Source organism: Morone saxatilis, unplaced genomic scaffold, assembly GCF_004916995.1.
Source record: "Morone saxatilis isolate NCDOM2014 unplaced genomic scaffold, NCSU_SB_2.0 Contig17, whole genome shotgun sequence".
NCBI lineage: Eukaryota > Metazoa > Chordata > Actinopteri > Moronidae > Morone > Morone saxatilis.
In genome coordinates this window covers 3,566,107-3,582,631 of record NW_023339729.1, presented here as the reverse complement: position 1 = coordinate 3,582,631, position 16,525 = coordinate 3,566,107, and the positions used below count along the sequence as shown (strand labels likewise).

General features: G+C 39.3%; 2 protein-coding genes across 2 annotated transcripts; both read left to right on the top strand.

Moving 5' to 3' along the window:
• Positions 1 to 1,482: 1,482 nt before the first annotated feature.
• On the top strand, positions 1,483 to 4,515 carry ccr7 (chemokine (C-C motif) receptor 7). The gene is made up of 3 exons (XM_035659809.1): positions 1,483 to 1,572; positions 2,725 to 2,774; positions 3,041 to 4,515. Exons 1-3 carry the CDS (start codon positions 1,557 to 1,559, stop codon positions 4,100 to 4,102), a joined length of 1,128 nt encoding a protein of 375 aa, XP_035515702.1. The 5' UTR covers positions 1,483 to 1,556; the 3' UTR covers positions 4,103 to 4,515.
• Positions 4,516 to 6,147: 1,632 nt separating this feature from the next.
• On the top strand, positions 6,148 to 15,098 carry LOC118326749 (tensin-4-like). The gene is made up of 13 exons (XM_035659808.1): positions 6,148 to 6,204; positions 7,269 to 7,542; positions 8,788 to 9,130; positions 9,456 to 9,781; positions 9,863 to 9,958; positions 10,074 to 10,205; positions 11,246 to 11,338; positions 12,011 to 12,088; positions 12,187 to 12,249; positions 13,508 to 13,679; positions 13,830 to 13,898; positions 14,125 to 14,154; positions 14,269 to 15,098. Exons 2-13 carry the CDS (start codon positions 7,290 to 7,292, stop codon positions 14,399 to 14,401), a joined length of 1,788 nt encoding a protein of 595 aa, XP_035515701.1. The 5' UTR covers positions 6,148 to 6,204; positions 7,269 to 7,289; the 3' UTR covers positions 14,402 to 15,098.
• The last annotated feature ends 1,427 nt before the right edge of the window (positions 15,099 to 16,525 follow it).

The window sequence follows — 16,525 nt, the reverse complement described above, 5'->3', positions numbered from 1 at the left end:
ATGGTGGAGAAATGATCAAAAACAACAACACTATGCTAGTATGCAAACATTGTTGCATACAGTGTTCTTGCATATAGCATAGTTGTCCTTTGCACAGTACAGGTAAGGGAAGTGGGTAAGATGAGAAGGAATTGTTCTGATTTCCTGTTTTCAATGTAGATCTACCTAGTAATCCTCCTGAGCATTCAGTTTTGCATGTGACAAAATTACTCATTAATGGCTGAAGGAAATGTCTTAGACCTGACAGGAGGCATTTAGCTTTATGTGTGATGTTTTCAATGGTTGCAACCTGTTGTGAGATGGTGTTATGATCAGATTTTGTAGTGCTTTAGCTTCAATGTGAAAGATGCCCCCTGCATTGCAAACTGCCACGTTTTGTACCATGCGGTTAGCAAGTGAAAGCTAGAAACCACAACCACAGAAAATACAGGTGTGCACAAGCCTCTACAGAAGATCTCTAGTTAGTGGGCCGAAGGGTAGTTTTTCGAGACCTCGTGCTGTCTAGTATAACAAGACTTTTTGATACATACAATGATCGATACAACTGAATAACACAATTATCTGTTTAAGAAGAGCAAGCTGTCTCACCAACATCAGTATTTTACCCAATACGGTATATTACTACTTCTAAAAAAAAGAGTTTTATGAACTGGGTTAAGGTGTGTATAAAAATATATTGATGCATATTTCAGTTTTATTGAATCATCTACAGGACTTTGAACTGTCGCAAAAGAAGGCTTTACCTCAAATAACTAATTTAGATATGATTCATATGATGCTTCATACCTCTCTCAGGTTGTCTCTTCATGGAAACATGAGTTGTGGCTAAACATGTTAAATGATCACCTCCACAAATAACATGCTCTGTATTAATTTGATGAGTTGTTACTGTCTTTAGGAACAGACCAAATGTGGTATTTACTTTAGTATATTGTAACCCCTCAGAACCCTTAATAACCTCTCAAAATGATTTACATTCATTCCATTCATGCAGTGGTGGCCATGGGTTTCGAGTCCAACTTGTGGACTATGCTGCGAGCATACCCTCTCTTTCTTTACCCTGCTTTCCTATCTATCTTGAGCTATCCTATCAAGAAAGCCAAAAAGGCCCACGGTATACATATGTTAAAAATAAATCAACGAAAAAAGGTGTTGCAGTGTTTATAGTTCTAATTGAATTGCATTTATTCTTATTTTTTTATATGTGTGTATATACCCACATATACAGATATATGTCACACATGCTTTGACAATGTAAACGTAACGTCTGATTCCCTTGCCAATAAAGCCCCTTTAAACATAATTAGAAATGAATAAGGGACTTAAAGATAATCTACATATTTTAATAGTCCATTGTAGAACCAACAATTGAAAGGTTTGTTCATATTTTAGTTGGAGTCTGTGGTTTTCTCACATGATACTAGGGCTGAGGAAAGAAAACTCGTAAGGCAGTTTTTTTTTTTTTCATTTCAACAAGGGGAAACCACCATCAAACACAGGCAGTCAACTCATCCGTGTTTAGTGGCTTTACCTGCAGTGTACTACTCTCTGTCAAGATGACTTCTGTCAGCGGTGAGTACTTTATCAGAGATAGTTAAAAGGATCTTCTATGAGCCACGGTGAATGAATGCATGTAAAAGAAGCCAAAAGCAAATTTAAAACTATAATTCTAAGCTGTATGTAGCTCTCTGATTTTGAAATTATTATTATTGTGTCTACAAGTGAGTGAAAACAGTATGTAAGCTGTTTAACAAAGTCATCCATGTGATCCTGCCATACTTATTTCAGCCTGTGCAGTAAAGAGCAGATCGCTTGAAAGCCACACACTGCACACAAGGTGGCACCCAGGGTTTTTGTCCACCAGCGAAATGGCTACTGAATGCTCAAATTTGCCACTCAAAAGATTACCATTGTTTTTTTGGCTGATGAATTACTTGCACAATATATTACAACTGAAACAAACAATTATTTGCAAAGGTAGTTTTTAAACAGAGTTCTGTCTGTCTCTTTTGCCAAACAGCAACTAGTGGAATTTTTTTTCTGTAACAACACACAAAAAGGACTTTTATCAATATCACATTATCTGACTAATGGGTCTGTCTGTATTGAAGTGTAACATTTAACAGATACTACTAAGAGCTTTGACAAAATACAGAACTAAGTCATTTTTTTCAATATGCAGATTTAAAACCACATTACCACTGGCTGCACAGACAATGACACATTTAGAACCGAAAATATGACCTGTAGACTAGCATTTAAAGGGGAACCCCGACAATTTTCCATAGAAAGGTTTACTAGTAATAAGGAGTACTACTCGGCCTGTGAAAACACTTGTTAATAGAGGTAGCATTGTGAGGTCTAACAAAATAGATTCTCTCAACAAAAAGTCTGGTTTACAAACTGGGGTTATGAAGTTTGAAAGACGTAGGCATTTACCAGGCAGGTAGGGTCTAATGAAAAGATGCTATTAGTTGCATTATGGGAAGAGTTTGGGGAGTTAAATCCATACTAGGGAGTAAAATTTGGGATATTTCGGCCTTTTGCTACTTCAATTTTGAGCCTTCTTTTGTAAATCTGCCTTGTTCAAGACTCAACTTTTATACTAAATTGTAATACGCAGTACCCCTTTAACTGCTCATTCTATTACTCTCTATCATTACACATAATTACTCAATATTGTAAATCATACAATAACACAGATTCACTCCATTTGTTTTTCAGATCTCCAAAAGCTTCTGCCAACTGTGCTGATATGGCTAATAAATGTTAAGGTAAGAAAAACTGTAGCACCTCTTATTACCTTCATACATGTGAAAGATGACAAGATGTTAACAAATGTTTGTAGCTATTTGTATCCATTTATTAGTGGAAACATCTTCCACTCACCATTTCCTCTAAGGAAGTTGGTGGTTGAGGTGTAAAAAAAACAATATGTCAGGGGGGCAGTGGTAAGCAGGTAGCTCCTTTTGTCTGATGTGATAGTTGTTTGCTTTGTTACTGGCTTTTATTTGATCATGTCATCTGTCTTTGATTGCAGTCTTGCTTGTCTAAGGATGTAGAGAATATAACCACGATGGACGATTATTCCATGCCCAGTATGGATTATGATGGCTATCCTGAACTTTGTGTGAAAGCAAACAACCGCGTGTTCCGCCTCTGGTTCATGTCTCCCTTGTATTCCATCATCTGCTTCCTGGGGCTGGCAGGGAACCTACTGGTCATCCTCACTTTCTTCTACTTCAGGCGCCTCAGGACCATGACGGATGTGTACCTGCTCAACCTATCCTTTGCAGACCTGCTCTTTGCTCTGTCGCTCCCCTTTTGGACAGCCAACTCCATAACCGAATGGGTGCTGGGCTCTGTTTTGTGCAAGGTCATGCACACCGTTTACAAGGTCAGCTTCTACAGCAGCATGTTCCTCCTTTCGCTCATCAGCGTGGACCGCTACTTCGCCATCGCCAAGGCTGTCTCCGCTCACCGCCACCGCTCCCGAGCAATCTTTCTCAGCAAGGTGTCATCAGCTGTCATGTGGGTGATGGCGCTGATATTCTCCATACCAGAAATGCACTACACAACTTTAAAAAACACCACCTGTACCCCTTTTTCCAGCAATTACGATGGGCTCCGTGTCAGCATCCAGGCGACCCAGATTGTTTTGGGCTTTGTTGTCCCGCTCCTGGTCATGAGCTTCTGTTACAGCGGCATTATCCAGACCCTTTGCCAGGCCCGTAACTTTGAACGGAATAGGGCCATCAAGGTGATTCTCGCTGTGGTCACTGTCTTCCTAGCCTGCCAAGCGCCTTACAACCTGGTCCTGTTTTTGAACACAGTTGCCACAGCAAAAGGAGGGATCGTAAACTGCAATCATGATAACATTCTCCTCTACGCCACGGATGTCACCCAGTCTGTGGCCTTCCTGAGATGCTGCCTGAACCCCTTCGTCTATGCCTTCATTGGTGTCAAGTTTCGTCATGACCTCCTGAAGCTACTGAAGGACTGGGGTTGCATGAGCCAGGAGAGGTTCTTCAGGTATACTTGTGGCAGGAGGAGGAGTTCAGGGGCCACCGACACTGAGAGCACCACCACATTCTCTCCTTAAAGCTGTGTCAGCACGGACAAGAGCCTGTTCACACCTGCAGGCCACACAGTCCACTGTTGAACATTAAGATGAAAGTCTCAAACAAAAATGATTATGTACATAGCAGAGGTTGTTATATAAATGACAATTATGAAGTCTTTTGTTGTTTTTCGTTGTTTTAGTCTTTCTGTTAGTGTTTATTCTCGTCCGTTAATATCAACTGGGCTTTGTATTTTTTTTGTTTTCGCCACAGTGTACAGTATTTCAAGATATTCAATGTTATATTAGATATTAGATATTCACTCAACTGTTTGATGAGCACCAAATTATGTACATGAAACTAACCACAGTTCTATACTGTTTTAGTTACTCTTTTCTGTATTGTAAGATATTTTAATATTGAAAGATAATTCAATAAAATTAAATTCAGTTCAATTCAATTCAATTCAATTTTATTTGTATAGCGCCAATTCATAACAGAAGTTATCAGGACACTTTTGAGATAGAGCAGGTCTAGACCGAACTCCGAAAAGGCAGAAACCTAGGACAGACCCTTCGGCTCTAGGTGGGTGGTCATCTCCACTTAAACAAGACGTGAGATATACTGATTACATCAGCATTTTAAAATGGTTCACGAACAGAATTAATGTGGATTAAAAATAGGTGGTGACCATAATAAACATACAGTAGCAGTAAAAAAGGTATATATAAGTAAGGCTTGTATGTAAGGAGAAGAATTTAGATTAAATACTGACTGAAAGCCAGTGTGGACCAGAGGAATTATATAATTGTTGTAGAGTTTAGTAAAGTAGAAGTAGAAGTTATTGTCATTAAAAATACAGGTACTAGTGAGACTTAAACAATACATTTCGAAAATTGAGACAAGAGGAGAAAAAGTCTGGATTTTGACCAACTGCAGGAAGCACATGATTTTAACACATCTTAACAATTGGTGAAATATCTTTTGAAGTTCACCCTGGGGTAAAAATATCCCTCGTTTCCTAGCAACCAGCCAAGTGATGTTTGTTATTTTAGTCATTGCTGACTCGCCCTGATTTGAGAGAACTTCCAGTTATTGCTAAGATGAAGATTGCTCAACAGGAGAAAGGGCAGGATATCTTCACAACAATAAGAAGGGCCAGCTGTGTTTATGGCTTTACTTTGTGGTACTCTATGTTAATATTTTATGGAGAAAGAAACATAACAAAATTGAAAACAGAGGGAAATGTTGCCATTTAGACTACAGCCGAACCCATTTCTGAAACCAATACTGATAGATACCGATTTTAGAGGGGAAAAAATCAACCAATTACCGATATGGCGATGATATAGTGAATTTTTGAATTAAGAATAAATAAATAAATAAATAAATATTGCATTTATTGATATGACAGCTCAAGATAGACAGGAAAGGAGGAAAGACATGCAGCAAAGGGCCACAGGCCAGACTCTAAGCCATGGCTGCTATAGCAAGGACTGAGCCTTGGTACATGGGGCGACGGCCCTACCAGGTGAGGGCATCCCCAGAAAGCTGACTTTTTTAAACAAATAATTGTATTAAAGAATATTTAAGTTAAATATTCGTTCAATAATTTAACATATACATTGTCTATGTGTCTAGCTGACGTTGCTACTTCTTTCTTACACTGTGGTTCTGGCCACAGTATTGTAAATCAGTCTCACCACAAGAATTGTTTCTGCATTATATATAAAGAAAATTAGCAGAAAAGACATTTCTGCTATAATATCACCGACCACAACTAATTTAGACTTACTGTTAAACACACCTACAGTGAATATATGTAATCCACTAATATATGTAAGCAAGCACAACATTACAATGTTTTGATACACTGTCTCAGTCATAGCTCTGAGTAGTCAAACTGTAAAAAAAAAAAAACCCAATCCTTCAAGCCATAAACCTTTACACTGCCTAAGATGACATCCATCCAGTTGCAGCCGCAGGGATTCGTGATCCTCGCTGCTGATAGGCTTACAGGGAAAAGGGCTGGGATTTTATTAATAAAAGCATGCAACACACTGAATGTCAAAGTAAAACAGTGAACAGTCTGACAGTAAAACAGCATTACAACAGTAGAACCCCGACCAGAAGGAGAACAAAGGTAAGATTTCTTTCCTTTCTTTACCTTAACTTAAGATAAATAATAGAATATACTCTACAAGACATCAGTTGTAGTAAAATTATACATGATTGTTTAATGTATCATCAGCTTTGAACAGATTTATCAGCAGCACTTCATATTTATTGGATTGCGTTCTATTCATTTTTAATGTGTTTTATTATGATTACTGCAGTCTTTGCAGGGACATAAAAACAATGTAAAAGAAAATGATGATGCTCCACATATATTCTCATTTCTTCAGATGAAAAATGCTGAGTAACTCAAAAGCTGCTCATATGCCAATCATATTTCATGGCTCACTATGTTAACTGACCACGGTGAAGCTTTGTGGAACTAAAAAATGTTCTGAGTGATATGAATTTTCCAAAACACAGAAGCAGATTTTGGCCTTGGTGCCCACTTCAAGCTTAAAGTTTTGGCTGTTGTAGGAAAACACTAGTGTAGTCATGGTAACCACTAGTCACCTGGGTGACTCACTGAGCACCACGCCTCGTCTGAGAGGGAGACACAGTGTGAGCTCATTATCCCCCATATGACACATCCGCCCTGCTTGGGTCATTACTTATTAAGTGCTTTTATGTATGTTGCATGTGGGAAGACTTGGGCTACAAATATACTGATTATATGCACTGAAGACACATACTGTTTATTCAGCACAACAACTGTCTTATGTTACGTATTGCTTTAGGTCCAGTGAATGTCAGTGCACCAGCATCAAGTTTTACAGTGATGAACAAAGCACATATAAGACACCACTGTACGTTTGTCATTTATATCTATCAAATCTAGAACAACTTTTATTATTAAAGTCAGCTGCAAATGCAAATGCACAACAAAAGTTTTAATCCCTCGACAGAACAGTGACAAACTTAAAGCTAGGTCTTTATATGGTGCAGTGGCCAAAATGTTTCTATGAATATGAGCATCTGGGAAAAAGTGCTTATGATATTGTTTTGCAGAGAGGACAAAAGCGAGGCTGTCCTTCCAGTAAAGACTGTGTAAGTGATCTCTCTCCATTGTATGTCTTTCTTTGATCATCCCAGAAGACTGGGAGCTCTCCTACCATGATGCCTACAGCTAAAGGCATGTCCCACATGATACCCAACCACGTTCTAAGAGTGGGTCAAACTATCCACCTGGACTCGGTGCAGGAGACAGTCCATCAACATCCCGGCCTCACAGAGCCCAGCGGTAACCATGATGAGTCTGATCTCGACATTTCCCTGAATAATCTCAACCAGCTCATTCTGGAACTGGATCCGACATTTGAGCCCCTTCAGGTCAACAAAAGTCCCTCGTGCATCAGCCCACGCACAGGTACAGTACGACTGTAGAGCTCTCCTTTGTTTCTACACTGTTCAAACTTCTCTGTTACAGCCCTTTCTTACTTAAACACAGCAACGAAGGGCAACAAAGACCACCCTCAAACCTTCAGAGGTGTTACCAGTAAAACCACACTCACCCGTATGAAACAGATAGTACACATAGCCTGGGCTTTTGGAAATGCACCCTCCCTTTTTAAAGTAGAGGTAAGAATTTTTTTAATCATTAGGGTAATTGCACCACTTCAGCTGTTCTGGGATTACTGCCCAGACTAGGACCACACCCTGCACATGTTGTAGCACATGGCTGCAGACACGGCTCACCAAGAAGTCACGTGTGAAGGTGTTACCGTGGTGCCTCCGCTGCCTGCTTTGATCAGAAAGTGTGCACAAGAGTCAACAAAGCATGTGAATGGATTTCCTGCTTCTTTTCGACAAATGTTTGGTTGTATGTTTATGAAACCCGCAAGGTTTTGTGGGCACAACCAAGCTTCAAGAAAATGGATCAACAGTGATGAGAAATCCGACAACACAAAAGTCAATTTCATCCCATTGAAACAGTAAAAGAGAGGGTTTCTGCAGGCTTTAACAAGTTTAATTACAGACTTTTTTATGACCATCATGACTGCAGTTTAAGACAGGAGACACCCTGAAAAGAGACAATCCATGTCCTGCTTGATGATGTACTCATTTCCTATTGTTGCAAAATACAGTATTCCCCTTGTAACAGTCATCACATCAGCTACCTATAGTCCCAGACAGATTTTCTATTTCTGTATAGAGATTTGTCATTATTATGAAACTTTGGTTGCAGAAGCCAATATGTGGCTCACACTCTGACCACAGGCTACAGTTTTCTCCTAAGGGCATACACTACTTAGTTCCCATCAACACAGAGAGGCAAACAGATCCTCAAGAGAACAAGCTGGGACTCCTCTAGGTGATTCCGTATCACCGCAACAGCAAAAATACACAATTGAAAGCATTTAATTTTGATTTGGAAGGAATGGCCTGAGCTGTGCAAGCAGGTACCTGCATGAGAAATCTGAATGTCTTTCAGTGTCAGCATTCGGGTTGACATACACAGACCAAGCCCATTTTGCAAACAGAAAACCAAAGCATGAAGCCAGAGAAAACATGGAACCCGCAGGGTTTTTCCACTAAAAGTTTCACATTCTTCATAACATTTTACAGTCCTCTTTCAGGGTTCTTGCTAACACTTTCCACTCTCCATCCTCAGACGACTCCTTCTCAGATGAAGATGTCTCCCACTGCGTGTTGGTCCCTAGAGGATGTGCTCCCTGCTCCTCGCCCACTGTGGCCCTCTCTATGTCACCCAGTATTCCCATCCCCACACAGAGCAGTCTGAGCTGCAGTCCCAATGGATCACTGGTGTTCTCCAGCTCCCCCACGTCCTCCCTGCCTCCACTGCCCTGTGGAAGTGCACCCCGACGTAATCCCTCAACAAAGCAAGATGTAGCCTTTTCCCAAGGATCCCTGCGCTTGTCACACTCCAACAGAAACAGTGCTACCTCACTCCTCTCCATGTCAACATGCTCAGACACCAGCTACATTCTTGGCAGGTAAAACTCACAAAGCATCTTTCACATGCAGCAACTTGTGAATATGCTGAAAACCCTTAGCTGCACTGTATTAAGAGCCGGACCAGAGCCCCTCCACTAGCTGACTTAGTGAATGCATGTTTGTGATTTTGCAGTGGAACAAAGGTTTTACGGCAGCAATAAGAGTCCCAAACAGGAAAACAAAACCACATTCTCAGAGACAATGTTTTTTTTTTCCACCCGTCTCCCTCGATTCTAATGTTACAAATGAAATGAGACAGCATGACAGCATTTCTGCTTTTTTTGTGAAGTTCTCATACAAAATATCCTCTTCCTCCCTTTACAGCAACCTGTCCCTGGCCAGTGAAGATGCTGACTCTCCAGAGTCCATCCTTACATGCACGTCAGGCTCTTTCGGTGATGGGACCAGAACAAGGCCATTTGATAGCAGGCACAGCCCAGAGAAGCCCCCGCTGACAAAGCATGGACATCTACAGGGGCTTCACAGCAAAGGAGCACAGAGCAGTCCTGCTTCGCTCTCGGGATCTTTGACCGATATTCCTGTGCTGCTAGTCAACGGTGCACCACAGCCGGACATCCACACTCCTGGACCAGAAATTGACTTGATACAGAACTTCCCAGTGTCCAACTCAAAGCCACTTTCTCCTCACAGTGAGTCACATGTGTCATAGTACATACTATACGTACATTTAAAATGTTTGACCCCGCTAACATATCTTTATGGTTGTCTAGGTTTCCAAGCCCGTTTTAATGGCAGCCAACCCTCAATGAAATCTGTCATGGACACTTCAAAATTTTGGTTTCGTCCACATATCAGCAGAGCAGAAGGTGAAACTCTCAAAACATCACTCCACACTGAAGACTCACTGAAGACATGATAGCTTTACTAACACACATTAGCAAGTGTCCCTAAGTATTTTCTGTGATGTTTCGTTTGTTCTAGCTGAAGCCCTGGTAAAGGACAAGGCAGCAGGAACATTTGTGGTGAGAGACAGCACCTCCTACAGAGGCAGTTTCGGTCTGGCCATGAAGGTGGACCAAACTTCTGCCAACTTCACCGCTACCACCTACCCAGGTAAACCTTTACCCGTCAGTGCAGCGGCCTGACCTAATGACTCCTCTTGTTTGGCATGCTATTATAATTAACCGCAGCAGTGTTTGGACAGACACAAGAACAAGAAAGTCTTGAATGCCACAACAATCACAGACAAACAATGTGAACATAGTGTAGCAGCACTGTGCTGCTGTCATCATTTGTCTATACCAGGCACAGATGTGAAAGGCACAGGGAATCACTTACCCAACTCTGCTCATGTGACTGGGCACGTCTGATGACATCCAACTATCTGTGGCGAGGCAGTAGACAGCACTGTTATTTTTTCCACCGGTATACGCTGTGTAAACACAAAAGAAAGCCAGCTGTTTATGGCACTGTAAGCAATCAAAGAGGGACCTCGCTCACAAAACAATTTTGAGGGCTACTTCATTTGCAGGTTTGTATTTGTTCCACTTGTTTGAGGAATGCAGGTTATGAAAGACGTGTGAGCACTGTGTCGGGCAATGCAATTAATTTCATTTTATAACTGAATGCCTCATACATACAGCAACCGACAGGACTGAGCGTGTGCTAGATCGACTAATCACTAACGATGTTAGCACTCCACCTTGTGAATTTTGGGAAGGCGGTGAAAAGGTTTCGAGCCCTGTGCTATAACTCTCCTGCATCCTGCTGTAAACGTATACCTGAATTTCCTACAGAATAGAATTATACATGACTTCTCTCTGTTTTCATATCTGCATTATATATCGGCCATCGGCAGCCCTGCTCTGTAAATATCGGCATTGGCCATTGAAAAACCGATATTGGTCAATCGCCATTCTGAGCCATTTGAAAAAATCAGTTAAAGAATCCTGACTGATTTTGGTTGTCTGAAGGCAAGATGTTGAGACTTGGATTCAGGTAAATAAGTAAAAATAATAAATAAATCAATCAAAAAATGGATCAGCCATGAGCCATATGAAATAACTGTCAGTGCCTCTTTATCACTTGTCTACATCAAGATCATATATTGTGCATTAACTCCACTGACTGCATGTTAAATGTCATTTAAACAGGTGAAAGCAGTTCAGATCTTGTCAGACACTTCCTCATTGAATCATCATCAAAGGGCGTACGCATCAAAGGCTCTACTCAGGAACCATATTTTGGTGAGTAAAAGTCAATTACAACAATATGTTATTGCAAACCTATAAAGTGATTCATTTACTACATTCATGCTGATGAAGTCGGCCACACCAGAACTGCGTCAGCCATGTCTGGCCTCTTGGTGTGTGGGTGAATCTTGTTCTTTATTCAAAGGTATGAGTTCATAGGGTGTGTTCTCACATCCACAGAGCCGCTATCAAGGTCTCCTCTCTCATATCAGCCCGTGTGGGTGTGAGCACTACGACGTGCACTGTTGTTTCTGATTCCACAGAACACTATCTGAACTTGGTTTGGTGGCTCTGGAAAATCCCCTGATGGCAAAATAATTATGTTGAGCGATAACCCAGCATATCATTTAAATCTTTCACATGAAAGTCTATATCGTGACAAAAATATCGACTTTATGCAGAATTGATACTAGAGTGGGATAATGGATTAATGTACGTTATAAAAGCCAAATAACCCTCCACTCCACATCTGAAAAATAACCTACAGAAAACACTATAGCGTACTGTACTTACAATCATAAAACGTCCCGCTCCTTATTCATACTTTAAAATTATGAGTGGAATATTAAAATTTTTGTAAGAATGTTTGGGGTCCAGAATAAGACAATTCATTTCTCAATCATATTTGAGTTTAACGAAAGCTGTGATTTTGTGTTATCTTTGCAGGTAGTCTCTCTGCCCTGGTCTACCAGCACAGTATTTCTGCTTATGCTTTACCCTGCAAATTACTGCTCCACTCCCAAGGTAGGCCATTACTGCAAGACACAGTTTTTTCTTCTTCTTTTGGGTGTGTGTGTGTGTGTTTGAGAGAGAGAATAATAACATAATCTTTGCCTACAAAGATCTGGGTGCAGCAGAAGAGAGGGGAAATGAAAAACCAGCGTCGGAGGACAAGAGTAAAACCGGTAGGAGAGCACTAGAGAATATAATGTTAAACACTGTTTACATAGCACTTGTCTAACTTAACTATCTACCTATATATCTTGAAGTAGATTTAAAAAAGGAATAATACAATTAAAAAAATAAAATAAAATAATAATAATAATAATAATAATAATAATTAATAATAAATAGGCCATTACATTTAAGTGAGGACAGGGCTTTAAAGTACATGTATGTTCTTACCTTTTATACCTCTGTAGTCATAATGGTTGTGCAGCCATGTAATGCTAACAGTAGCTTCTCCCGAGCAGTTCGCTAATAATTATTACTAGTACTATTACTATTAGTAATTAACATTACTTTATGTTGAAGGCTAGCTTTAGCAAAGTCTTTAGAACTCCTCTGAAACTATTCAAAAAAAAGTCCTCAATGGTAAATGGCTATATTTTAGTACAAAAAGTAAATGTATCTTGAAGCCAATCCAATGAGGAAAAAGATTAAAGACACGTTTGACTGTAGTTTCATTGTCACCACAGATATATCACTCCACCTTGCTAGCTAACGTTAGCTTTCCTCTGGCGGTTAATTGACCTTTATTACAGCGACTCTTTTGACTCGGGCTGGCAAGCAAAGGACACACAGTGTAATGAATAACCTTATTAATGAAGGCTGCGCCAGTACTATGCTCCTGTTCAAGTGTTCCACACAGCAGGCTAGTACAAGTCATTCCTGTATTTAAGCAGAAGAACATAGCTTAAGTATTAGGAGCATCTTGTACTTAAAGTACTATATTATTACATGTAGTATTCAATGTTGTAAGTGCTCGAGGTCAAGATAATATTTTATTGCTATGTAGTTTATTCCAAACAAATTGCTTAATATTTTATTATTGATTGACATGATTGTATATTTTTTTATGTCCAATCTTAATCTAAATACATTTAGTGTGGTAAGAAAGTCTAATATTATATCTGAAATGTGGTTCAAGTCTAAAACACCATAAACTGGAAATACGTGCAAATTGCAACTTGAAAAATATTTCTTATATTTGGTTGTTTGTTGATTTGACTTGGTAGCAGCCATTATGGCATGGAATAGTAGGGTAAATTTTACTAATTAAGGTTCTATTATATTTCATCATTATATCATTCTACTATTTCCTACCAAAATGTCTACTACCAAGTCCAATGGACAAACAACATCTAACATCTTACTCATTTTAATTCCATGTGTATTCAGCCTCTATTGCTAATCAAACTATCATGTTTGTCTTTTTCATAGCTTGCAACTTCATCTACCTGAATGCAGTCCCCACTGAGATGCTAACGGGCCCTTGTGCAGTGCAGAAGGCAGTGTCCACCACACTTGAGAAGGCCCCGGGTTCCTTCACACCAACCATAGTCAACCTGAAGGTGTCTTTGAAGGGTGTTACGCTGACAGATATCAACAGGAAGTAAGAAAACACAAAAAAAACACATCCTGTCAATCTGCTGCTGAGATTTTACTTACAGTACACTACAAAATCATGGTGGTTTGTGTGTGTTTGTATTTTTTGTCAAGACTAAATTTCGAAAAAACATAAAACATAATCATTTCTTCACAGGCTCTTCTTCAGGCGCCATTACCCAGCTCACTTGCTGAGCCACAGTAGTGAAGATCCAGACAATCGACTGTGAGTATACAGCAGCTTGTTGTGAACTCTTTGAGAATTAAATAATAATAATAATATTATGTGACCAGTTCACTATAGTTGCATTCTCTTTCGCATTGGTAACTTCATATACAAAGCTAATAAATTACTTTAGGAGTATTCCTTTAGGTTTGACAATGTAATGAGGTTTTTTTTAATTTACCACATAAAGAACATCTTTTAATCTTTGTTGTTTTAACCCCGACAGGTGGAGGAGAGGTTGCAGTTTTGGTGCAAGGTAATTTTGAGCTTTCATTGCTTACAATATCAGAATAATGTTTTCAGGCTCGTCTGCAATTCACATATTTTATACTTCACTTTAGAGAACACTATCGTTTCTTTGTCCCAACAGGATGTTCGGCTTCGTGGCGAAAAGTGTCGACGCTGGCATGGAGAATGTGTGCCACGTCTTTGCAGAATATGACCCCCTGCAGCCTTGCGACAAAGTCATTGAGGTTATTCAGGCTGCCATAGCCAAACTATAGACACACAAGGACTGAGAGAACATGATACAGTAAAGCCTTACCTACACTGTCTGTCTTATACTGTACTTTTCTGAAGTAACCTGTCTAAGATGGTGGTCATTGTAAGTGTCACTACTACTGTTGTTAAACTGGACTGGAAGTCACTGTATCTGCTAGATTACAATAGCAGCAAAAAGAAAGTGTTTAGTAGAACCCAGACTCGTCCCTTGGTTACATGATAAAGGTCATAATGGAAAGACAGGTGCACCTGTGGCATATATGAAGCAACAAGAAACAAAAACAGTAACCAGCAGGTCAGCACACTACAGCTGTTAAATAAAATCTAACCAGCAAAAACTCGCAAGCAAAAATTGATGTAATACTTGAAGCTCCCAAAAAATAATTTCAGTGTAAAATGTTTTTGTATAAAGACATGGTAAAGCGGTTGGTCTGTCTTATTCTTTATCTGAGAATGATTCAGTGTAAACTGAAATGTAAATCTGCACTAACTGATGCTATACAATATAATGGTGAGGGAATTTGAAGGTTCTGTGTAATAGAAGAAAAACTGACATGTCCATTCATTTCAAAGCAGAACCTTGGCAGATACCCCAGTTGTATAGTTCAGAATGTATTTATTGTACTGCACTGTAACCAATCTCATCTCTGTATATTCACATTATTAATTTTTTAAATTGAAATAAACATGTTGAACTTTTGAACTTGTGTACGTGCACACTGTTTACGTCTGAGAGAGAGACAGCTGGGTGTAAGATTATCTATCTTTAGAAATAAGGGGAGCCAAAGAGGGCATTGTGGTTGATGAAGTTCTGTTGTCTAGTTAAAGTAAAATTATGATAGTAAACATTTGACAGAAAACACAACAATCTGCACAGTTCTTTTTTATTTTAAATGATAAATTGTTAGATAAAAGCAGAATGCTTCATTCTGAAGTTACAGAGCTCCCAAATGAAGTGTGCTTCATGAAGCAAAGCAAAAAAGCACAGAACTGCATAGATAAAATCTTCAGATATTCTCGATATATTCTGAGGCACCCAAATGCAATGCACAATGGTCGTTTTCTTACTTGTATCTTTGGTGCCAACTCAAAATTTAGCATAAAAACTCTTAATCTAAGGTGTAACAGAGCATGTGCTACACAACCGGAGTTGAGCATTGAAGATACACTGCAGTGTTAACTATTTACAAATACTGCCCTCCTCTGGTTAAGACAGGGAATTGAAATTCTCTGAGACACATGGTGAGTGTTAGGAGCCTCACTGCAGTTAACAGTCACAGTGAGCACATTTTTTATTTTTTTTTTTGGATAATGCATCATAAAATATAGCTACACTATCATTTTGAGTTGCAAGTTGTTTTCCCCCTCCACATAGAGAAAGAACTGCAATGACAAAATACCTTTACTAAGTGCTGTATGCAGTGCAAGCATTTAGAGACTGTACAGAAATGATTAGGGTGGGAACATTATGTTTCACTTTTTTAAAAAGCGTGGCCATCTCCAACATTATTAATATTTTTAATGGACCCTTCCCTTGACAAAGAGAAAAACTGCAACACCCTCTCTGCAAAATCTTACAGTAATATAACACTGTTGAATGGCTAAAAGTGCGCAAGATATGAAGATATGGTGTGCTCCAATTTAAACCTTAAAGGTTATATATATGAGATTGAAAACATTAATATAGCAACAAGCAACTGTTTGCTCTGTAAAGTATAGTAGAGTCACGGTGTCCTGGACAGAGAATGAATCCCTCTGCCTGTGTTGTTATTGCAGCCTCTCTGTGGTTTGTTTATATATCTGGTCTGTTCTGTGTAGAGCGACTGAAACAGCAGTTTTTGTCATCTATGTCGGTGAATTAACGATTTATTTTAACCAAAACCTGAATTAGTGGTTGTTAGAACAGTGAAAAGACTAACAAAGACGATTTTGCTGTGTGTTATTTTGTTTCTGTCCACTTTAAATGAAATTATGTTACAATGATATGCAAGGTAAAAGAAATTTGTCTCTGAAGTCTGGTGGCGAGCAATAGTGATATTACGGCTGTTTCTGGTTAAACAAAAGGTTTATCTCTGTAGGGATCCTTTCCATAATGTTGTCAGACATAACAGAACACAAATCTGAGC

Coding starts and splice junctions, on each gene's coding strand:
- LOC118326749 (XM_035659808.1), top strand. CDS start 7,290: ATGATGCCTACAGCTAAAGGCATGTCCCACATGATACCCAACCACGTT. Junction 9,959..10,073: donor ACATATCAGCAGAGCAGAAG/GTGAAACTCTCA, acceptor CGTTTGTTCTAG/CTGAAGCCCTGGTAAAGGAC. Junction 13,680..13,829: donor CTGACAGATATCAACAGGAA/GTAAGAAAACAC, acceptor ATTTCTTCACAG/GCTCTTCTTCAGGCGCCATT.
- ccr7 (XM_035659809.1), top strand. Junction 2,775..3,040: donor TATGGCTAATAAATGTTAAG/GTAAGAAAAACT, acceptor CTTTGATTGCAG/TCTTGCTTGTCTAAGGATGT.